The following is a 25,564-nucleotide window of genomic DNA, read 5'->3' on the forward strand; positions in this document are numbered from 1 at the left end:
AGAAAGGTCAGAAGTAACTGCCTGCCCACTCCTTGGCAGCTTCCCATCTTATGAGAAGAGCAAGGGAGCCATGACTACCCTTCTGAACTCCCAGCTTACTGTGAAAACAAATTAGGTATCCCACCCTTGTGATAGTTTTTTGTTTTATCATGAGCAAACCAGATAGGGTAAAGAATTGTAAATCAGGTCTTTTGTTAGGTTTTCCCCACCTTACTGAGTGACAGTTTCCTGAAAACCTTAGTGTCACAGGGTCCTTTGGGTTTTGTTTATCTTGCAGCCCCCCTCCATGCCACTTTGGCTGGAGGTCTTTGACTCTAATAAATCTTGCTTTTAAACCTTTAAAAAAAAAAATGTTGGGAAGGCCAGATATCCATAGATAGGCAAATGAAATTAGACCTTTATCTCACACTGTACACAAAAAATCAAATCCAAATGGCTTATAGACTGAAGCAATGAGATTACTAGAGGAAAAAATATGGGAAAAACTACACAATATTAGTCAAGAAAAAAGATTTTTTGGATATGAACTCAAAAGCACAGGAAACAAAAGCAAAAAAAAAAAAGACAGGATTACATAAAACTAAAAAGCTTCAGCACAACCACGGAAACAATCAGGATAGTAAGTGGCAACCCATGGAATAGGTGAAAACATTTGCAAATCATACATCTTATAGGAAGTTAGAATCCAAAATATATATATTCATTTTTTAAAGATTTATTTATTTATTTGAAAGGCAGAGTTAGAGAGAGGCAGAGGCAGAAGCAGAGAAAGAGAGAGGTCTTCCATCTGCTGGTTCGCTCCACAACTGTCTGCAACAGCCAGAGCTGCAAAGATCTGAAGCCAGGAGGCCAGGAGCTTCTTCTGTGTCTCCCACGTGGGTGCAAGAGCCCACGTACTGGGCCATCTACTACTGCTTTCCCAGGCCATAGCAGAGAGCTGGATTGGAAGTGGGGCAGCCGGGACTTGAACAGGTGCCCATATGAGATGCCAGCACTGCAGGCGGCAGCTTTACCCAGTAGGCCACTGCACTGGCCCCTGGATCCATTTTCAAACTCTTCTTCGTATTCTCTGTATCAATCATGGTCTTAGGTATTCAACCCCCTAAGTATATCTGGAAGCCATCAACTCCTCTCCCATTCCTCTGCTACCACATAAGTTGATAATTTTCTCTTTCCTGAACTGTAGAAACATCCCTCCATTGGCTCTCCCTGGCTCCCACCTTACCACATCCAATGACATTACAGCATTACCGGGTTGGGGAAAAGAATGGGGGTATACATAAAGCCAGATTTCTAACACCTGGACTCTGCTAACCTCCTTATTCTAATTTGTCCACACCTCAAATAATCTAATCCAGTCACTCCAGTACACATCCCTATTTAATACGTTTCTTCTCTATGGGCTATTCTTTCATCTCCTTTGAATAATACATTTATCCTTCATTTGTCCTAGCTCTCCTTCATGCTTCAAGGTCTGCCCAAAGAATTCAAATCTTGCCCCATGGTAACATTTCTTTCACTACAGTCACATGTTTATTGTTTTTATTCCCACACTAGGTTAAAAATTGTCTCAGGACAGAAGTGTTGCCTTATTCCCAGTATACATAGTATCACAGCTCAGTTCCTAGCACAGAAGAAGCACTTCTTAAAATTTATTTGAGGAATAAATGTCCTCATCATTATGTAAAAAACAACTATCTTTCATATATGAAGAGTCAACAAAAATGGTTAAAGTAAATAACAAAAACACTTTGAATGGTATAGATAATCTGAAAGTTAGCTACAAAACCCATTTCTTCAATTCAAATTTTATTCAAGAGGTTCTTTGTAAAATTACATGATTTCTGAAAATTGAAATCATTGTAAAAATTTATTTCTATGATTATTATAATAGTTCATTTTATATTCTTAACTATAGATTCTTCTTTTATTTATACTTTCCTTTTATTATATCTATATATTATTAAAATAAATTTTCATTTTTCAAGGCTTATAATAAATTATTTAATAATTTTTCAATTTATATGTGTAAATGGTTTAATTTTCTAAGGTTTACATTAAAATATAATGTATACACCAATATCCTTATTCAATATTATTTGCTCTTTCTTTAGTAGTTCATTACATCAATGTATTTCTATACCAGCATTCTCTTCTTCCCTATTACCTTAAAGAGGCATCCTTCCTTTGCAAGATAGCCTCATCAACCTTTGTTTGCTTCCCTATTCCCTATCCTCTAATCCTTCCTCCATCAAACAACAATCTCAGGATTACACTTTTTTTTTTTTTTTTTGACAGGCAGAGTGGACAGAAAGAGAGAGGCAGAGAGAAAGATCACCGCGCTGATCTGAAGCCAGGAGCCAGGTGCTTTTCCTGGTCTCCCATGGGGTGCAGGGCCCAAGCACTTGGGCCATCCTCCACTGCACTCCCGGGCCACAGCAGAGAGCTGGCCTGGAAGAGGGGCAACCGGGACAGAATCCGGCGCCCCGACTGGGACTACAACCCGGTGTGCCGGCTCCACAAGGCGGAGGATTAGCCTATTGAGCCACGGCGCCGGCCAGGATTACTCTTTACACTAAAAAACACATACTAAAAAACAAATCAATCCCTTAACTATTAATCTTTGAATTAAACATTGATTTTTCTGTAAACTATGGATGTCACGTATAACAAAGGGAATCTAAACTATAACATATAATTTCCTCAGAACTGACCTATACCTATATCATTTTATCCAAGCATTTCCCCCTGTAGCTTACAAAAGTACTCTCTAATCAACTCCTAACAGTCAAATCTAATTGCCTTAAGATTTGGTTTTCTCTGAATTATATAATAAAAGACAATGTTATTTCATCACTGAATTCTGGAAAAGAGTTTGAGTTCTTTTTCTCTTTATTTATCTATTTATTTGAAAGGACGACTGACAGACAGACAGAGAAAAAGATATTGAGAACTTCCACCTGCTGGATGATTCTGTGAGTGCCCACATCAACCAAGGCTGAACCATGCCTCAAAATACACAAATCAATAAGCGTGATACATCACATTAACAAATTTAAGAAAAAAAAAATTTGATTATCTCAACAGATGCTGAGAAAGCATTTGGCAAAATATGATATTGATTCATGAAAAAACCTTAAGCAAATTAGGAATAGAAGGAACACATCTAAACACAATCAAGGTAATGTATGACTAATGCATAGCCAGCATCATAATGAATGGGGAAAAGCTGGAGGCATTTCCACTGAGATCTGGAACCAGACAAGGATGTCCACTATTACCATAACTATTCAATATAATTCTGGAAGTTTTAGCCAGACCCATTAGACAAGAAAAAGAAATCAAAGGGATAAAAATTGGAAAAAAGTCAAATTATACCTGTTCACAGATGACATGAACCTACATATAGGGGAACCAAAAGACTCCAGCAAGAGACTATATTGGAACTCATAAGACGCTTGGTAAAGTTGCAAGATATAAAATCAACAAGCAAAAATCAATAGACTTTGTATACACAGACAATGCCATGGCTAAGAAGGAACTTGTAAGTTCAGTCCCATTCACAACAGCCACCAAAAAATTTAACGTTAGCCTTCAAATAACTTGAACCAAGGATATGAAAGACCCTTACAATGAAAATTACAAAACAGTAATAAAAGAAATAGAAAAAGAAACAAAAATGGAAAAATATTCCATGTTCATGGACTGCAAGAATTAATATCATCAATATATCCATACTATCAAAAGTAATTTAGAAATTCAATGCAATCTCAATCAGAATGGCAATGATATTCTTCTCAGATCTAGAAAATGATCCTAAAATTCATATAGAAACACAAGAGACCCCAAATAGCTAAAGAAATCTTAAACAACAAAAACAAAGCTGGAGGCATAACAATACCAGATTTCAAGACATACTATACAGTGCAGTTAAATCAAAACAGCCTGGTACTACCACAAAAACAGAAATGCAGACCAATGGAACAGAGCAGAAACCCCAGAAAATAAACCGTATAGCTGCAACCAACTTATCTTTGACAAACGAGCTAAAAGCATTCCCTGGAGAAAGCATAGTCTCTTCAACAAAGGATCTCCACATGCAGAAGTATAAAACAAGACCCATACCTTACACTTTATACAAAAATCAACTCACTGGGGCTGGCATTGTGGTATAGCAGGGTAAGTTGCTGCCTACAATGTCAGCATTCCATATGGGCACCAGTCAAGTCCCAGCTGCTCCACCTCCAATCCAGTTCCCTGCTAATGCACTTGGGAAGGCAGCAGAGGATGGCCCAAGTATTTGGGCCTCTGTACCCATGTGGAAGCTCCTGGCTGCTGTCTTTAGCCTGGCCCAGCCCTGGCTGTTGTGGAGTGACCTAGTAGATGGAGGAATTCTGTCTCTCCCTCTCTCTCTGTAGCTCTGCTTTCAAATAAACAAATAAATCTTCAGAAAGAAAAAAACATGCAAGATATGACTGAAATATAAGATTATTTTTTAAAAAATCAATTTACAATGGACATAAATCTGTGACATGATTCCATCAAATTATTAGAGAAAAACATTGGAGAAACTCTGAAAGACATTGGTATAGGCAAAGACTTCTTGGCTAAGACTCCAGAAGCATAGGCAATAAAAGCAAAAATAGACAAATGGGACTACATCAAGCTAAGAAGCTTCTGCACAGCAAAGGAAACATAAAAGTTAAGGAGCAACTGAGAGAATGGGAAAAAGATATGTGCAAACCATAAAAGGTTTTTTTTTTTAACAATTACCTTTTTTCAATTTTTTTAGAAAGCTTTTATTTAATAAATATAAATTTTATAAGTACAGCTTTTGGAATATAGCAGTTCTTCCCCCCATACTCACCCTCCCATCTGCAAACCATCCCATCTCCTACTCCCTCTTCCATCCCATTCTTCATTAAGATTCATTTTAAATTATCTTTATATACAGAAGATCACTCAACACTAAGTAAAGATTTCAACAGTTTGCACCCACACAGAAACACAAAGTGTAAAGTACTGTTTGAAGACAAGTTTTACTGTTAATTCTCATAGTACAACTCATTAAAGACTGAGGTCCTATATGGGGAGCAAGTGCACAGTGACTCCTGTTGCTGATTTAACAATTGACACTCTTATTTATGACATCAGTGATCACCCGAGGCTTTTGTCATGAGATGCCAAGGCTATGGAAGCCTTTTGAGTCCATCAACTCTGTCAGTATTTAGACAGAGCCATAAGCAAAGTGGAAGTTCTCTCCTCCCTTCAGAGAAAGGTACATGCTTCGTTGATGGCCCTTTCTTTCCACTAGGATCTCACTCACAGAGATCTTGATAAAGGGTTAATATCCAGGATACATAAGGAGCTCAAGAAACTCAACAACAACAAAACAAATAATGCAGTTAAGAAATGGGCAAAGGATATAAACAGGCATTTCTCAAAGGATGAAATACAAATGGCCAGCACACTCATGAAAAAAAATCTTCAGGATCACTAGCCATCAGGGAAAAGCAAATAAAAACCACAATGTGGTTTCACCCCATCACAGCCAGAAAGGCTATTATACAAAAAATCAAAAAGTAATAAATGCTGGCAAGGATGTGGGGAAAAAGGTATCCCAATATATTGTTGGTAGGAATGTAAATAGTACAACCATCATAGAATACAGTATAGAGAGTCTTCAGAAATCTAAAAATAGATCTATCATACGACCCAATCATCCCACTACTGGGAATTTACCCAAATGAAATGACATCAGCATATGAAAGAGCTATCTGCACCCCCCTTGTTTATAGGAAGCCAAGTCACAATAACTAATATACGGAATCAACCCAGATGTTCATCAACTGATGACCAGATAAACAAACTGTGGTATACATACCTGACAGAATACTACTCAGCCATCAAAAAGAATAAAACCCTGTCTTTTGCAACAACATGGATGACAAGTGGAAACCATTATACTCAGGGAAATAAGCCAGTCCCTAAGAGGCAAATATGTATTTTCTCTAAATGTCAAAAATTTAAAAAAACTATAAAAATGAAACTGACATCTTATGATTTTGCTTATAGCCCTGTCTATACTTCTGTGAATCAATGGTCTTTCCATTTTTTACTTATAGAACATATATTTTTAGTATATAAAGCCTCTGATTATAAAGTAAATTCAAAATATGTTACTAAAGGAAAAAAAAGAAAGGAAGGAGTACATGTTTGAGGAAGGGAGGGAGAGGAAAGTATGGTTATCTTAGAATTTTATCCATGAGATATATGAAATCTGTTCTCTGTATATTAATTTTAAAAAGTTTAAAAAGAAGAAGCAACAGCAGCAGTAGAAGAGGCAGGACTCAATTCCAGGCACTCCAATCTGAGAAGCAGGCCACCAAGGTAGCAGCTTAATATGCTGTGCTGCAATGCCTGCCCCTTTCTTTGCTTTTTTTGATACTCATTCTTTAATCTTTGCTCCTTCTCTCTTATCCTGTCAACAATATATACAAAGATATGCTATACTGCATCACTTTATAATAGTAAACAGAATTTATTTTCCCATTTCCAATTTTTAAATTTCTTTTTACTATATATGTTTAATATACATGTTCTTATATATATACAAATAGTGAAATGATTACTATAGTCAAGCAAATTAATATATCCGTCACATTCCATAGTTATCTTTTATTTGTTCTGGTAAAAACAGCACCTAAAATTTACTTAGTAAATTTTTAGTTCACTATACAATATTAAGTATAGTCTTCATACTGTAAGACTTAATCAGTCCACATACTTGCAACTTTTTACCCTTTGGACTACGTATCTCCATACTATATCCTCCAAATGTCCGCTACGGCTCATGTGCTGCGCCAATCCGAACCAGGAGCCAGGTGCTTCCTCCTGGTCTCCCATGCGGATGCAGGGCCCAAGCACTTGGGCCATCCTCCACTGCCTTCCCGGGCCACAGCAGAGACCTGGACTAGAAGAGGAGCAACCAGGACAGAATCCGGCGCCCCAACTGGGACTAGAACCTGGGGTGCCAGCGCCACAGGCGGAGGATTAGCCAAGTGAGCTGCAGCACCAGCCCATACTATATCATTTTTAAGCATGAAATATAGCCATCAAGATTAAAATGATTATTTAAAAACTTTGGAAAATCACTTGGGGAACATTATCTAACCATTGAAAATAAAGCTGCCAACACTATAAAACACATCAAAATGCTTATCCTACAACACTAAAGTAGTTCCACGAGTAAAATGTGTGTGTTTAAAATTATTGAACTTCATGACAATGTATCCAAAAGTGATAAGTTTTAAGTTTACATCTAAAATTTTGACCTCTTTTCCTAAGAGCTTCATGTCTTTGACGACAGAATATTTGCATTTGGATATCTTTTGATAACTACAAATTCATTCTAAATGCTAAGTAACTTTATTTATCTTTTATCATTAGGAGAGTGTCCCCTCTAGAATTACTGTTCTTTTATTTTTCCTTCTTCTACCTACCCCACCATTACAAAAAACTAGTAGTTAAGTAGACAATTCATATAGTTGTCTCTCTCAGTATCCATAGAGAATTAGTTCCATAATACCTTGGGAATGCCAGAATCTGGAGAGGCTCAAGTCCCTTACACTTGTAAAAACCAGCATACCATTTGCAAATGACCTACACACACCCTCCCAGACACTAAATTATCTCTAGATCTCTATTAATACTAGTACAAGGTAAATGTTACTTAAATAGTTGTTATACTGTATTTTTTAGGAAATAATAACATTAAAAAGAATCTGTACACATTTAGTGAAGAAATAATTTTTTCCGAGTACTTTTTATTCATGATTGGTTGAATCCACAGATGCTGATATAATGTGTACAGAGAGCCAACCATACACCTCATTTCCTTTGCAGCACATTCTCACCTCTGTGGGGTTATATTTTGATCTCTAGCACTGTATGTCAACCAATTCTTTCTCATTTATTCTGTAACAATGGCCAGCAAACATATTTTTTAAGAGCCGGATAGCAAATATTTTAGGATCTGTAGTCCATATGATCTTTGCTTCAACTGTTCAACTCTCAAAGCACAAAAGCAGCCATGGATAATATATAAACAAATGGGCTTGGCTATGTTCCATTAAAGTTTATTTTCAGGGACCAGCATTGTGGTTGGATGGGTAAAGATGCCACCTGCAATGCCGGCATCCCATATGGGTGCTGGTTCCAGTCCTGGCTGCTCCACTTCTGATCCAGCTCCCTGATAATGTGCCTGGGAAAGCAGTGAAGGATGGCCCAAGTTGGTCCCCTACACCCATGTAGGAGACCTGGAGGAAGCTCCTGGCTCCTGGCTTTGGCTTGGCCCAGCCCTGGTGGTTGCGGCCACTAGGGGAGTGAACCAATGGATCAAAGACACTTCTCTCTCTCTTTTTCCCCCTCTCTCATTCTCTCTCCTCCCTCTCTAACTCTGCCTTTCAAATAAATAAAATATTTTTTAAAAAAAACAAGTTTATTTACAAAACAAGCAGTCAGCTAAATCTGACCTACAGGTGCAAGTTTGCAGAACTATTTAGTATAATTCTTAAAATAAGGTAGGATAATATATACAGACACTTGTATAGAAAGGTCTTAAAGACATATTGCTTCATAAATGTAAATTACAAAAAATACACACTATATGAGGCATATATGATTTTCAGAAACACAAAACCATATATTTGTACAAGCACCTTAAGTATCATGTTGTATATATTTATGTACATGCACTCAAAAATATAAAAACCAAATTGCTTACAGCAGCTATTAATATCAAGGGAAAGGACAGTTGAGTGGGGGATGAGAGGTAGAGAATAGGTTTTTATATTACATAATTCTGGATTTTTTAAGTTTCTAAAATAAACAATTATATTACTAAGAGTTTTAATTAATTTACAAAGAAATATTAGATTATGTTTAGAATAAAGGCAAATGTTTAAATGGCAGAGAATAACACAAGTTTGTACCTTTCAATTTTGGACTGGGTTCTTCTTCCATTTTCCGGGGTTTTATCATCCTCTTTCTTGGGTGGAATTATTGTTGGCTCCAAACCAAACAATTCTTGAAGGCGTCCATAAAGATCCGAACGATTATAGACATGAAATTCAAAGTCATTGACTGTGATGTGTAATCTGGTTTCAGCTTTTGGATCTAAAGACATCAATCATAAAAACACATTTAAACAACTTTTTCAGAACTTTAATCAAAGTTTCTAGTCAAATCTTCTTCACAGTTAAAGTAATTTAAATTAGTCTAAAACAGATTTTTATAATAAAGAGAAACATTTAAAATAGATATAAAATACTGCAACAAAAAGAAGAAAGTTGATGTTGCTAATGAATTTTATTTTTTTAGAAATTTATTTATTTATTTGAAAGTTAGAGTTACACAGAGAGAGAAGGAGAGGCAGAGAGGGAGAGAGAGAGAGAGAGGTCTTCCATCCACTGGTTCACTCCCCAGTTGACTGCAACAGCCAGAGCTATGCCAATCTAGAGCCAGGAGCTTCTTCCAGGTCTCCCATATGGGTGCAAGGACCCAACGACTTAGGCCATCTTCTACTGCTTTTCCAGGCCATAGCAGAGAGTTGGATTGGAAGTGAAGCAGCTGGGACAAGAACCGGCACCCATATGGGATGTCGGCACTGCAGGCGGTGGCTTTACCCGGTAAGTCACAGTGCCAGCCCCACTAATGAATTTTAACCTAGCACTCTAAAAGCGAACTAAATTTTTAGATTCCAGTTATATAATGATAAAACTTAAAGAATTTTATGCTAAGAACAATAAAGTGCCATCTACACAGTAAAACAATAATTTTGTATTAAAATATCACATAATAAAATATTTAAACTATATCTGAATAACATTAGTATTTGAACTTTTGCATCATAGATTTTTCATAATTATAATTTAAAAATAACTATATAGTACTAAAACAAAGGTGTTATGAACAGTGTTCTTCAAACAATAATCTCAAAAACCATTAAGTATGATAGTAATCCCAAAAAACATTAAGTATGATGAGCAATCATGGTATCTAATGAATCCATCTATAAAAAGATGGACTGCACACTATCATCTACTGAGGAATTACTTGAAAACAGCACACCAGAGTAGGAAGAAAGGTACCATAGTCAATGCTTCCTTTTGTTATTAAACGAAATCACAGGTTTTCTGAGGCCTCTCTTTTTAACTTTTACTTCTATTAAACAAATTCAATTGATAATTAAAATTAGATATGACCCGCTAGAAAACTTTAATGTTGAAAATCAAATGAAGAGAATTGTTATATTTTTTTAAAAAGTAGCTTAAGGGACTGATGCTGTGGGGCACTGGGTTAATCCTTTGCCTGTGGTGCCGGCATCCCATATGGGCACCAGGTTCTAGTCCTGGTTGCTCCTCTTCCAGTTCAGCTCTCTGCTGTGGCCCGGGAGGGCAGTGGAGGATAGCCCAAGTGCTTGGGCCGTGCACACATATGGGAGACCTGGAGGAAGCTCCTGGCTTCTGGCTTTGGATCAGCGTAACTCTGGCCGTTGCAGCCATTTGGGGAGTGAACCAATGGAAGGAGGGCCTTTCTCTCTGTTTCTCTCTCTTACTGTCTATAACTCTACCTGTCAAATAAATAAATAAATAATCTTTTTTAAAAAAGTAGCTTGAATTGTGATTTAAATCAAAGGTACAAACCCTTCATTCAGTAAGCTACCAAGTTTTACCAAAATAACTTCTTCAAATTACTTGCAAAATGACTTATACATTGTCAAGTATCTCCAACGATTGTAAATTATAAACTAGCAGGCTAAAAATACACTGACACTAATTTTTTTATTAATTTTTTAAAGATTTATTTGAAACAGTGACAGAGAGTGAGGGAAAGAGAGAAATATCATCCATCCACTGGTTCTCTTTCATGTCTGAGACATTACCTACAAACCTGCCAGTTTTTCCTTCAGCCTACATCCATAATACAACTGCTTCTCACTATTCTGGTCTAAGTCACCAATACTTTTTACCTGTTTTATCTAAGCCTTCTACCTAACTAGTACCCTTGCTTCATTCCCCTCACACCTGTATTTAACACATTGGCCAGATCTTTTAAAAAACCTAGGGTAATTTTATCCTCTCTGTTCTCAAATTTTCCTATCGCTTCCCTTCACACTCAGAGTAACACCATGATTTTCTAAGTAATGGACAAAATTCCACAGGATCTGTACTTCTAACTCCTAGCCCTCTATCTTCTACTCACACTCCAAGTAAATTAGCCTGTTGGTATAGGTAATGAAGCAGCAACAGAATCACAAAATATTTTCCTGTGATTATCAACAATAACTCATTCTCTTACTGACTCACGCTTCCATCTTCTACCAATGAAGCCTTCTATCCTGACTTCTCATAGTAAAACAGCACCCTCCCCCCCACAAACCAGCATCCTTTATTCCATGGACCCTATTTTTATTTTCTTCAATGCTGTCTTTGCCCTCATAAATACCCCAATACTATATATACAAGGGTGTTTCAGAAAGTCCATGGAAAAATAGAATTAAAAGATTTACTTTGGTGCCAAAAAAAAAATGAGGTTCAAGAATAGGTTTTATAAATGACACAATTTTCATGAACTACTTGAAGATTCATTGTATATACATACTTATTTATTATCTGAATTCTGCCCACTCCCCTTGAATGAAGCAGACTCTGTAAGGGATGGGATTTGTTTTATTCATTGTTGTAATCTTAATTCCCAAAATAATACTCAATATTCAAGTGTTCATTCTTATGAAAGAATAACACACCACTTTGCTACAAATGATATTTGTAAGTGAAACAAAATATTCACAAATAGATCTCAGAATATTTGAAAGTGCAACATGTGGAGGCATAATAAATACAGAATAGAATATTTTCTTCTATTACTTGATAGACATATACAAGTAGGAATTCAAGGTACAATTCTTCAAGGCCATAAATAACTCAATCTAAATTCACTTTAATTCACTTGCTTTCAAATTTGCTTATGAGGGGCTGGCGCTGTGACACAGTAGGTTAATCCTCCGCCTGCTGCGCTGGCATCCCATATGGGCTCCAGTTCGAATCCCAGCCGTTCCTCTTCCAATCCAGCCCTCTGCTATGCCCTGGGAGAGCAGTGGAAGACGGCTCAAGTTCTTGGGCCCAAGCCCGCATGGGAAACCAGAAGAAGCTCCTGGCTCCTAGCTTCAGATCAGTGCAGCTCCGGCCATTGCAGACATTTGGGGAGTGAACCAGCGGACAGAAGACCTTTCTCTGTTTCTCCCTCTCACTGTCTGTAACTCTACCTCTCAAATGAATAAATAAAATCTTTTTAAAAAAATTTGCTTATGAAACAATTTACCAATGATCCTGAACACAAATACCTTAATCATTAGGAATATGCTATTAAGGCTGATTAGTGAGCTGCAGACGCAGCAATGGGAAAAATTAACTTGCCTCTAATTGGATCAGTAGTGATGAATAAACAAATAGTGACTGCATAAAAATGGAAACAGAATTAATCTCAATTTCATCTCTAACTTTCCGGACATGCACAATAGACTCTCCTTTCAATATAACAGGTATTATAAGAATATAGCCACAAAAATGTACTATGATTACCAAGGCATAAAGATAAATATACTTATTTCTAAATGTATTATGACAACATTGATAAACATTAAGCCCTAACATTAAAACACCGGAAGGTCTCACAATATCCCTAATCCTATTTTCATGGTTTTTTTTTTTGTTTCAGCATTATTTATTGTCATCTGTCCCAATAGGCTAGAATGTAATCTCCATACAACCCTACCCCAACATACACAGAGATGATACAAAGAAACAGGCTACCTAAATGTATACCCAGAGAAACAGGAACAGAGAAAATTACATACAGGCACACACAGAGATTGGCATACACAGACTCGTAGTCACAAAGATACACATATACATGCACATACTCTCACAGAGCCATCTAAGCATGCACTCAAATACTAGCACACTCACAGTATCACTCTGAGAATAAATATATACACCGAGCACACATATATTCACAGATATATATACACAGATATATATGTGTGTGTATATATACACACAGATACAGATACCCCCAACACAGACAGGGGCATCATTCTAGATCAACAGGGGAAAATTCTCAACAGGTATCATGTCTCCTCTCAGACAAATAAGCATCCTTCCAAAAGACAAAGAGGCACTTCTTCCCAAGGCATCCATCTCCCCCATACTGACATTAACACATGCACATACATGTCAAACACACACACACACACACACACACACACACATTCTTTAAAAAAAGGTAATAAAAGTGGAGATTTCTGCACTGAATTATCCAGGAACTAGACAAAGGAGGTAAATAACCAGCAGGAAGGATACAGAATTAGATCTTTTTACTAACGCTAGAACCTCATGCAAGTACTTTAACCACACACTAAGCTAAGTTTTTTCCTCTATACAATGAGAACACCTCTACCTACCTGGAAGATTACTATACACAAATACTATTTTCTTCTCATTGCCTGTCAAACTCTTACTAGTAATACAAATTATGCACTATTGGCCCAAGGGTTCATCATTATCAGACTACGGATTGAAATATTCATGGGAAAAAATTGTGTCTGTACTAAACAAGTATAGGGTTTTCTCATTAATCCCTAAGCAATACAGTATGACAACTACTTACATTGTTTTAGGAATCACAAGTAATCTACAGATGATTTAAAGCATATGGGAAGGGGGCCGGCGCTGTGGCTCACTTGGTTAATCCTCCGCCTGCGGCGCTGGCATCCCATATGGGCTCCAGTTTTAGTCCCAGCTGCCCCTCTTCCAATCTAGCTATCTGCTATGGCCTGGGAAAGCAGTAGAAGATGGCCCAAGTGCTTGGGCCTCTCCACCCATATGGGAGACCAGGAAGAAGCACCTGGCTCCTGGCTTCGGATCAGCGCAGCTCCGGCCGTTGAGGCTATCTGGGGAGTGAACCAACAGATGGAAGACCTTTCTCTCTGTCTTTCCCTCTCACTGTCTGTAAATATACCTCTCAAATAAATAAACAAAATCGTTAAAAAAATAAAGCATATGGGAGGAAGTGTGCATGTTAAATGTCATTTTATAAAAGGACTCAGATTTCTTTGTCTACTGTGGGCTGGGAAACCAGTCCCCCAAAGATACTAAGGGATGACTGCAACTGAATCTGAATAACACGTTTTAAATAATGCTTCTTTTCAGAATGTGATATAACATTTATAATAATAAAAGCAGTGCACCTCCAATGAATGCTTGCTTTGTTCAAGATACTGTTATAAGTATTCTATTTAACTGGGACATAAATTTTAGTAATAAAAAAAAGCTAAAGTACAGAAATGCTCGCAAAGCCTCCTAATACTCAGAATCAATACCCAGTACAAAGACAAAACAGTCAACTGGCTTTTTAAAAACAGCTCTGGAATTCTTATGTATTTAATTTATTTAACAAACAAATTTAGATGTAACAAATTTTAAAAGCACTAGAGTGTATTAAGCTAAAACTTCTAAGCAATAAAATAACAGGAAGGGACATTCTTTACCATCATCTTTTCATTTCTTAACGTAACAATGCCTTCTGGTTAAGAAAGATGCATGACAACTTATTCAGGTCCATATTCACTTGAACACTATCACAATGGTACTTCAAAAAGTTCATGGAAATGGAATTAAAAGATAAATTTACTTTGGTGCAAACAATGTTTAAATGCATGCATAGTTTCTTCATAATATCCATTATCCACAAACTTTTTGAAGACATCATATACACCATCATGCTAAAAGGCAACTAACCCTATTATTTAAATACACTCTAAAAGAATGGCTTAAAATCAACTATCCTGGGGGCCAGTGCTATAGTGGCATCCCATATGGGCACCAGCTCAAGTCCCAGCTGCTCCACTTCCAATCCAGCCTTCTGCTATGGCCTGGGAAAGCAGTGGAAGATGGCCCAAGTCCCTGGGCCCCTGCACACACATGGGAGATCCGGAAGAATCTCTGGGCTCCTGGCTTTGGATCAGCCCAGCTCTAGCTATTGCAACCATTTGAAGAGTGAACCAGCAGATTGAAGACTTCTCTCTCTCTTGTTGCCTCTGCCTCTCTGTAACTCTCTGCCTTACAAATAAATAAATCCTTAAGAACAAAAACAAGCAAACAAAAAAGAACCACCAATCAGTAAGAAAAAAGCCAATTAAAAAAAATCAACTACCCTAAAAACAAAATGAAATTTTTTGACAGACATCTGATTGGCCTCCAGTCATCGATCAGCTATAGCATACCACTAATTTCATAAGCTATGGAACATTTTACAGCCAATTCTATATTAAACAATTAGATACGCTATGCTTTCTTTTCCTTTTTGAAGGGCTATACTAGATACCTGACAAATCTAAATGCACTGCTGGCTAAAATTATCCCTCTAAACTGCAGGACATAAAATTTGGACACTGGAACATCCCTCTTGTAATACAGCAATTCTAATATGTTCTAAAGAAAATCTTGGCCTACCCATAAATAATCCTCAGTCCATTTTCCTAAAAGGCAAGATAACCAACTATTTATTCAGGCACATCCTCTAATCAGGCTTCTAAATTTTCCACCAAGAAATGTCAACCATCTCTACATCCTCTTTAGTCAACTGTCAAGTAACACAGATCTGACCTTAATCAACAAAAAATAATCTCTAAAGTATTCCTAGAGAACAGAATCTACTATTAAAAGAATATTATGGGGGCGGAGCCAAGATGGCGGAATAGTGAGGGCGCGCACCGATAGTCCGGGAAAATTTAGTTTAATAAAAGGGGAGTTACGGTAGCCGCAGAAAAAAGAACCAGGAAAATATTGCAGGGGAAACCCTTCTGGATGGAGTTGCCATGAATCGGAGGACCTACTGGGAGAACAAGGTCGCCCACCGTGCGGAAGCCAAGTCTCGGGACCGAGCCGCGGAAGCCCCAGGGTCTGCGCGCCAGTGCTCCAAGGGGAGTGCATGCCACACAGACAACAGCGGGGAGACTTGGGACGCTCAGGGCTCCGAGTCCACACATCGGCGCTGGAAGGGGAGGTGAGCTCAATAACCCGAGACATTGGTGGGGAAACGGGGGTCAGAATCTAGAGGGGGGCCGGAAAGTGCAGCAAACTCACTACCGGAAAGAAGGAAAAAAAAAGCTTCGGGGTTTCTCTTCCCCCTATCCTTGCAAAGGTTACAAGGCTGAAAGGCTTGAAGAATTCCCAAGAGACAAAGAGCAGGCCTCCTCTCTGGATTTACATATCAATGGGGGAGAGCTAAGGAACTGAGTCACTACAATTCAGTAGCCTAGGCAACCCAGTGGGAGTCCAGAGGAGCCAAAGACTGGAAGCAAAATACCATCAATTCTGCACAGCCATGCCCTGCGGTGTTACTTACCCCCTGAATAAATAAAATAAATAAATAAATAAAAAGAGAGAGATTTACCACGCATAACCTGAGGGTGTCACCTTTGCACACCCTTAACCAGGAAGAACCAGGCAGAGCTCTCAGGCCGCACCCATTTCAAGCCTCCAAGGCTCCTCCAACAGCAGGCAGTCCACTTAACACGGACACAGTATAAAAAAAAAAAAAAAAGAAAAAAAAATGCACAGTGACGCAAGAAGAATTAACTATGCCGAGTAACAAACACAGAAATAGAGGGAGCAAGATCAACGATGACACTATGATGCCTCCAAATAAGCAAAACACCCCAAGCCAAGAGTATGAAGATGATGAGATAGAAGAAATGCAAGATACGGATTTCAAAAAATTTATGATAAGAACATTTAGAAGTTTTCAAAAGCAAATCCTTGAACTACAGAAATCCTTAATGGACAAGATTGAAAATCTCTCTCGTGAAAATGAAATTTTAAGGAAGAGTCAAAATGAAACTCAGAAACTAGTAGAACAGGAAAGTGTTATAGTGAAGAGAAATCAAAATGAAATGAAGAGCTCAACAGATCAAATGACAAACACATTAGAAAGCCTTAAAAACAGAATGGGTGAAGCAGAAGAGAGAATATCGCACTTAGAAGATAGAGCACAGGAAAACATACAGTCAAACCAAAGAAAAGAAGAGGAAATTAGAAATCTAAAAAATATTGTTGGGAATCTACAGGATACTATTAAAAAAACCAACATTCGAGTTCTAGGAGTTCCTGAAGGCATGGAGAGAGAGAAAGGATTGGAAGGCCTTTTTAGTGAGATACTAGCAGAGAACTTTCCAGGTTTGGAGAAGGACAGAGATATCCTAGTACAGGAAGCTCATAGAACCCCCAATAAACATGACCAAAAGAGATCCTCACCACGACACGTGGTAATTAAACTTACCACAGTGAAACATAAAGAAAAGATCCTAAAATGTGCAAGAGAGAAACGTCAGATTACTCTCAGAGGATCTCCAATCAGACTCACAGCAGACTTCTCATCAGAAACACTACAGGCTAGGAGGGAATGGCGAGACATAGCACAGGTGCTAAGAGAGAAAAATTGCCAGCCCAGAATATTATATCCTGCCAAGCTCTCATTTGTGAATGAAGGTGAAATAAAGACCTTTCATAGCAAACAGAAATTGAAAGACTTTGTGGCCACTCGTCCGGCCCTGCAAAAGATACTTAAAGATGTGCTACACTCAGAAACACAGAAACACGGCCATCAATATGAAAGAAGGGAAAGGAAGAACACCTACCAGTAAAAGAGCATGGGAAGCTCAAAGCATATACTAGAAAATATTTCCGGGAAAATGGCAGGGCAAAGTCACTACGTATCAATAGTCACATTGAACATTAATGGTCTGAATTCTTCAGTTAAAAGACACCGTTTGGCTGACTGGCTCACAGAACACAACCGAACTATTTGTTGCCTACAAGAAACACATCTCTCTAACAAAGAGGCATGCAGACTGAAAGTGAAAGGTTGGAAAAAGATATTCCATGCCAACAGAAACCAAAAAAAAGCAGGTGTAGCCATATTAATATCAGACAAAATAAACTTTAATACAAAAACTGTTAAGAGAGACAAAGAGGGACACTATATAATGATTAAGGGTTCAATTCAACAGGAGGATGTAACTATTATAAATGTATATGCACCTAATTACAGGGCACCAGTCTATTTAAAAGATATGTTAAGGGACTTAAAGGGAGATTTAGATTCCAATACAATAGTACTGGGGGACTTCAATACTCCACTCTCAGAAATAGACAGATCATCCGGACAGAAGATCAACAAGGAAACAGCAGATTTAATTGACACTATTGCCCAAATGGATCTAACAGATATCTACAGAACTTTCAACCCTACATCTACAGACTTCACATTCTTCTCAGCAGTGCATGGAACCTTCTCTAGGATTGATCACATACTAGGCCATAAAGCAAGTCTCAGCAAATTTAAAAGAATTAGAATCATACCATGCAGCTTCTCAGACCACAGCGGAATGAAGCTGGAAATTAGCAACTCAGGAAACCCCAGAAAGTATGCAAACACATGGAGACTGAACAACATGCTCCTGAATGAACACTGGGTCATTCAAGAAATCAAAAGAGAAATCAAAAACTTTCTGGAAGTAAATGAAGACAACAACACAACATATCAAAACTTATGGGATACAGTAAAAGCAGTATTGAGAGGCAAATTTATAGCAATAGGTGCCTATATCAAGAAATTGGAAAGGTACCAAATAAATGAGCTTTCAGTGCACCTCAAGGACCTAGAAAAACTGCAGCAAACCAAACCCAAATCTAGTAGGAGAAAAGAAATAATTAAAATCAGAGAAGAAATTAACAGGATTGAATCCAAAAAAAACACTACAAAAAATCAGCCAAGCGAGAAGCTGGTTTTTTGAAAAAATAAACAAAATTGACACCCCATTGGCCCAACTAACTAAAAAAAGAAGAGAAAAGACCCAAATCAATAAAATCAGAGATGAAAAAGGAAACGTAACAACAGACACCACAGAAATAAAAAGAATCATCAGAAATTATTACAAGGACCTGTATGCCAGCAAACAGGAAAACCTATCAGAAATGGATAGATTCCTGAACACATGCAATCTACCAAAATTGAACCATGAAGACATAGAAAACCTAAACAGACCCATAACTGAGACAGAAATTGAAACAGTAATAAAGGCCCTCCCAACAAAGAAAAGCCCAGGACCAGATGGATTCACTGCGGAATTCTACCAGACATTTAAAGAAGAACTAATCCCATTTCTTCTCAAACTATTCAGAACAATCGAAAAAGAGGGAATCCTCCCAAATTCTTTCTATGAAGCCAGCATCACCTTAATCCCTAAGCCAGAGAAAGACGCAGCACTGAAAGAAAATTACAGACCAATATCCCTGATGAACATAGACGCAAAAATCCTCAATAAAATTCTGGCCAATAGAGTACAACAACACATCAGGAAAATCATCCACCCAGACCAAGTGGGATTCATCCCTGGTATGCAGGGATGGTTCAACATTCACAAATCAATCAATGTGATTCACCACATTAACAGACTGCAGAAGAAAAACCATATGATTATCTCAATTGATGCAGAGAAAGCATTTGATAAAATTCAACACCCTTTCATGATGAAAACTCTAAGCAAATTGGGTATAGAAGGAACATTCCTCAATATAATCAAAGCAATTTATAAAAAACCCACAGCCAGCATCCTATTGAATGGGGAAAAGCTGGAAGCATTTCCACTGAAATCTGGCACCAGGCAGGGATGCCCACTCTCACCACTGCTATTTAACATAGTTCTGGAAGTTTTAGCCAGAGCCATCAGACAAGAAAAAGAAATCAAAGGAATACAAATCAAGAAGGAAGAAGTCAAACTATCCCTCTTTGCAGACGGTATGATTCTGTACTTAGAGGATCCAAAGAACTCTACTAAGACTATTGGAACTCATAGAAGAGTTTGGCAAAGTGGCAGGATATAAAATCAATGCACAAAAATCAACAGCCTTTGTATACACAAGCAATGCCATGACTGAGAAAGAACTGCTAAGATCAATCCCATTCACAATAGCTACAAAAACAATCAAATACCTTGGAATAAACTTAACCAAGGACGTTAAAGATCTCTACGATGAGAATTACAAAACCTTAAAGAAAGAAATAGAAGAGGATACCAAAAAATGGAAAAATCTTCCATGCTCATGGATTGGAAGAATCAACATCATCAAAATGTCCATTCTCCCAAAAGCAATTTATAGATTCAATGCAATCCCAATCAAGATACCAAAGACATTCTTCGCAGATCTAGAAAAAATGATGCTGAAATTTATATGGAGGCACAAGAGACCTCGAATAGCTAAAGCAATCTTGTACAACAAAAACAAAGCCGGAGGCATCACAATACCAGATTTCAGGACATACTACAGGGCAGTTGTAATCAAAACAGCATGGTACTGGTACAGAAACAGATAGATAGACCAATGGAACAGAATTGAAACTCCAGAAATCAATCCAAACATCTACAGCCAACTTATATTTGATCAAGGATCTAAAACTAATTCCTGGAGCAAGGACAGTCTATTCAATAAATGGTGCTGGGAAAACTGGATTTCCACGTGCAGAAGCATGAAGCAAGACCCCTACCTTACAACTTACACAAAAATCCACTCAACGTGGATTAAAGACCTAAATCTACGTCCTGACACCATTAAGTTATTAGAGAACATTGGAGAAACCCTTCAAGATATTGGCACAGGCAAAGAATTTCTGGAAAAGACCCGGGAGGCACAGGCAGTCAAAGCCAAAATCAACTATTGGGATTGCATCAAATTGAGAAGTTTCTGTACTGCAAAAGAAACAGGAGAGTGAAGAGACAACCGACAGAATGGGAAAAAATATTTGCAAACTATGCAACAGATAAAGGGTTAATAACCAGAATCTACAAAGAGATCAAGAAACTCCACAAAAACAAAACCAACAACCCACTTAAGAGATGGGCCAAGGACTTCAACAGACATTTTTCAAAAGAGGAAATCCAAATGGCCAACAGGCACTTGAAAAAATGTTCAAGGTCACTAGCAATCAGGGAAATGCAAATCAAAACCACAATGAGGTTTCACCTCACCCCGGTTAGAATGGCTCACATACAGAAATCTACCAACAACAGATGCTGGCGAGGATGTGGGGAAAAAGGGACACTAACCCACTGTTGGTGGGAATGCAAACTGGTCAAGCCACTATGGAAATCAGTCTGGAGATTCCTCAGAAACCGGAATATAACCCTGCCATACAACCCAGCCATCCCACTCCTTGGAATTTACCCAAAGGAGTTTAAATTGACAAACAAAAAAGCGGTCTGCACCCTAATGTTTATTGCAGCTCAATTCACAATAGCCAAGACCTGGAACCAACCTAAATGCCCATCAACGGTAGACTGGATAAAGAAATTATGGGATATGTATTCTTTAGAATACTATACCGCAGTAAGAAACAACGAAATCCAGTCATTTGCAACAAAATGGAGGAATCTGGAACACATCATGCTGAGTGAAGTAAGCCAGTCCCAAAGGGACAAATACCATATGTTCTCCCTGATCGGTGACAACTGACTGAACACCAAAAAGGAAACCTCCTGAAGTGAAATGGACACTATGAGAAATGGTAACTTGATCAGCATAGCCCTGACTGCTAATGGACAACTTAATACATTATCCCTCTTAGTATTTTTTTTTGTCTGTTCTACTTAATATGACTGGTTTAATTCTGTAATTATCACACAGTTATTCTTAAGTGTTGAAAATTAACTGAAATGTGATCCCTGTTAAACATAAGAGTGGGAATAAGAGAGGGAAGAGATGTATAATTTGGGGCATGCTCGGGCTGACTTGCCCCAATTGGTAGAGTTGGAAACATACCAGGGGATTCCAGTTCAATCCCATCAAGGTGGCATGTACCAATGTCATCTCACTATTCCAAGTGATCAATTTCAGTTCACAATTGATCATAATGAAAGGACTAAGAGTCAAAGGGAGCACATAAACAAGTCTAGTACCTGCTAACACTAACCGATAGAATAAATAAAGGGGAGAGGGATCCAACATGGGAAGTGAGATACTCAGCAGACTCATAGAATGGCGGATGTCCTAAATAGCACTCTGGCCTCAGAATCAGCCCTAAAGGCACTCGAATCTGGCTGAAAAGCCCATAGAGTATTTCAGGCATGGAAAGCCAAGACACTCTGGCAAAAAGATCTCTGTGAGTGAGATCCCAGTGGAAAGAACAGGTCTTCAAAGAGGGAGGTGCCTTTCTCTGAAGGGAGGAGAGAACCTCCACTTTGACTATGACCGTGTCTAAACAAGATAAGAGTCGGAGAACTCAAGGGGCTTCCATAGCCTTGGAAACTCATGACTGGTGCATAGGGAGATTACTGATGCCATAAACAGGAGTGTCAATTTGTAAAGTCAACAACAGGAGTCACTGTGCGCTTACTCCTCATGTAGGCTCTCTAGCCTTAATGTGCTGTACATTGAGGCTTAATGCTATAATGAGTACTCAAACAGTATATTTCACTTTGTGTTTCTATGGGGGTGCAAACGACTGAAATCTTTGCTTAATGTACACTAAACTGATCTTCTGTAAAAAAAAAAAAAAAAAAGAAAGAAAAAGAAATTATCAATTCCCAACTTGACTCTCACTGGGATTAAACATGACAATAGGTCTGATCTGATTTCATCATCATTTAAAAAAAAATCATCTATTATTTTTCACTTTATGTTTCTGTGTGGGAGCAAACTGTTGAAATACTTACTTAAGGTATACTAAGCTGATCTTCTGTATATTAAGATAATCGAAAATGAATCTTGATGTGAATGGAAGGGGAGAGGGAGTGGGAAAGGGGAGGGTTGTGGGTGGGAGGGACGGTATGGGGGGGGAAGCCATTGTAACCCATGAGTCGTACTTTGGAAATTTATATTCATTAAATAAAAGATAAAAAAAAATTTTTCAAAAAAAAAAAGAATATTATATAGCATAAATGATAATGATCTACTAATACTGTAACTTTTATCAAAAGCTTAGTCTGGGGCAGGCATTGTGGCATAGTTGGCTAAGCCTCCACCTGTGGCATGGGAATCCCATCTGGGAGCCGGTTCATGTCCTGGCTGTTCCACTTCCGATTTACCTCTCTGCTTTGGCCTGGGAAAGCAACAGAATATGGCCTAATGGCTGGGGCCCCTGAACCCACATAGGAGACCCAGAAGAAGCTCCTGGTTCTTAGCTTCAGATGGGCTCAACTCAGGTCATTGTGCCCATCTGCAGAGTGAACTAGTGGATGGAAGATTCTCTCTGTCTCTCCTTCTTTCTCCCTCTCTCTCTGGCTATAACTCTACCTCTCAAATAAACAATAAAATCTTTTTTAAAATTTATTTTTAAAAAGTTTAATCTGCTGTCTGTTCATTCCTGTATGTACTATCTTCTAAATTCTGTCACTGGACCATGATAGATCAGTCTTAAGGCAAACTACTTATTTCTGCACGGATATTCCACATTATATATACCTTTGATGGCTACAACTGTCAGCATGTTATGAATGTCTTCCTGTAACAGAGAATTTTCTTTTTTTTTTTTTTAAAGATTCATTTACTTTATTTGAAAGGCAGAGTTACAGAAAGGCAAAGGTGGCAGTGGGAGTCTTCTATCTGTTGGTTCACTCCACTGATGATGTAATTGATAGAGCTGCACCAATGGGAAGCCAAGAGCCAGGAGCTTCTTCTGGGTATCTCACACAGGTGCAGTGGCCCAAGGGGTTGGGCCATCTTCTACTGCTTTCCATAGCAGAGAGCTGGATCAGAAGTGGAACGGTCGGGACTCAAATCATTGCCCATATGGGATCCTAGCACTGCAAGTGGTTGCTTTACCCACCATGCCACAACGCCGGCCCCCGAGGATTTTCTTTAGAAGCACACAATCAGGGCTGGCGCTGTGCTATAGTGGGTCTGCTGCCTGCAGTGCTGTCATCCCTTATGAGTGCTGGTTCCAATCCTGGCTGCTCCACTTCTAATCCAGCTCACTGCACCTGGGAAAGCAGCAGAGAATGGCCCAAGTACTTGGGCCCCTGCACCCACGTGGTAGACCCAGAAGAAGCTCCTGGCTCCTAGCTTCGGATCAGCCCAGCACTGTATTGTGGCCATTTGAAAAGTGAACCAGTGGATAGAAAATCTGTCTCTCCATCTCTTCCTCTCTCTTTCTCTAATTCTGCCTTTCAAATAAAATAAATTTTTAAAACAACAACAAAAAAAGAAGCACTCATTCAATATATAAGACCAGAGTGAACATTATTCAATTGTACAATATTAGAACCCTTTCCTTTAAGATACAGAACAAGACAAGGATGCCAGCTCTTACCATTTCTATTCAACACAGTATTAGAAGTACTTTCCAAAGAAATAGGGCAAAGGAAATAAATAAAACAAAAGGCATCCAAATAGGAATGGAAGAAGTCAAACTGTCACTGTTTGCTGATGACACAATCTTATTTACAGAAAACTGATAAATGAATTCAGAAAAGTTGTACAATATAAAACCAACATGTAAAAATCAGTAGCATTTCTCTACACTGATAACAAACTTTTCAAAAAAGAAATGAAGAAAACAATTCCATACATAATAACTACAAAAAACAAAACACTTAGGAGGTTGCTATGGTTTGAATATAGCTTGTCCTCCTGAACTCAAGAGTTTAATCCACTGTCTTATGTTAATAGAATTTGGGGCTGGCGCTGTGGCGTAGAGGGTAAAGCTGCTGCCTGCAGTGCCAGCATCCCATAGGGGCGCCGGTTCGAGACCCAGCTGCTCCACTTCTGATCCAGCTTTCTGCTATGGCCTAGGAAAGCAGAAGATGGCTCAAGTCCTTGGGCCCCTGCACCTGTGTGGGAGACCCAGAAGCAGCTCCTGCATCCTGACTTCGGATTGGTGCAGATCTGGCTGTTTTGGCCGACTAGGGAGTGAGCCAGTGGATGGAAGACCTCTCTCTTTCTGCCTCTCCTTCTCTCTCTGTGTAACTCTGACTTTCAAATAAAATAAAAATAAAAAATTAAGTTGAAAAATTCATCCTCTTCTGATCCCATACTCCAAACCCATTTACAATCTTCTTGATTATTCTCAAAGTATGATCTGAGGACCTTTGAGGGAGTCCCAAGACCTTTTCAAGGGTCCAAAAGGCTAAAACTATATCCAGATTTTACTTTTTCACAGTGATTCTCCTAGGAGAGAGGAGTTTTCAAAGGCTATATATGATACATGGTATCTTCAGCAGACCGAATACAGAAGCATAAGTGTGATTCCAGATATTTTCTATTAAGCCAAACATTAAAAGATTTGTAAAATATGAAACAATGCACTTTACACATTAAATTTCATTTTGCTTTGCAAAACATTTTTCACAAAATATGCTATTTTGATATATAATGGGTTGTCAATATTGTTAATGAATTGAGAAATATTTCTAAAGTTCCCAGGCTTAATTTCTAATACAGAAAAT

General features: G+C 38.3%; 1 protein-coding gene across 16 annotated transcripts in view; it reads right to left on the reverse strand.

The window, feature by feature from the left end:
• The window catches only part of BLTP1 (bridge-like lipid transfer protein family member 1), a 244,321-nt gene that overhangs the window by 186,368 nt on the left and 32,389 nt on the right, over positions 1 to 25,564 (reverse strand). For all 16 annotated transcript variants that reach the window (XM_070047638.2, XM_070047636.2, XM_008267930.5 and 13 more), the window contains exon 7: positions 8,994 to 9,177. In XM_070047638.2, coding sequence (XP_069903739.2) covers positions 8,994 to 9,177 — 184 coding nt within the window. The remainder of the gene's footprint in view (positions 1 to 8,993; positions 9,178 to 25,564) is intronic.

This window comes from Oryctolagus cuniculus, chromosome 8 (genome assembly GCF_051225735.1).
Source record: "Oryctolagus cuniculus isolate XC-2025 breed Fujian yellow rabbit chromosome 8, ASM5122573v1, whole genome shotgun sequence".
NCBI lineage: Eukaryota > Metazoa > Chordata > Mammalia > Lagomorpha > Leporidae > Oryctolagus > Oryctolagus cuniculus.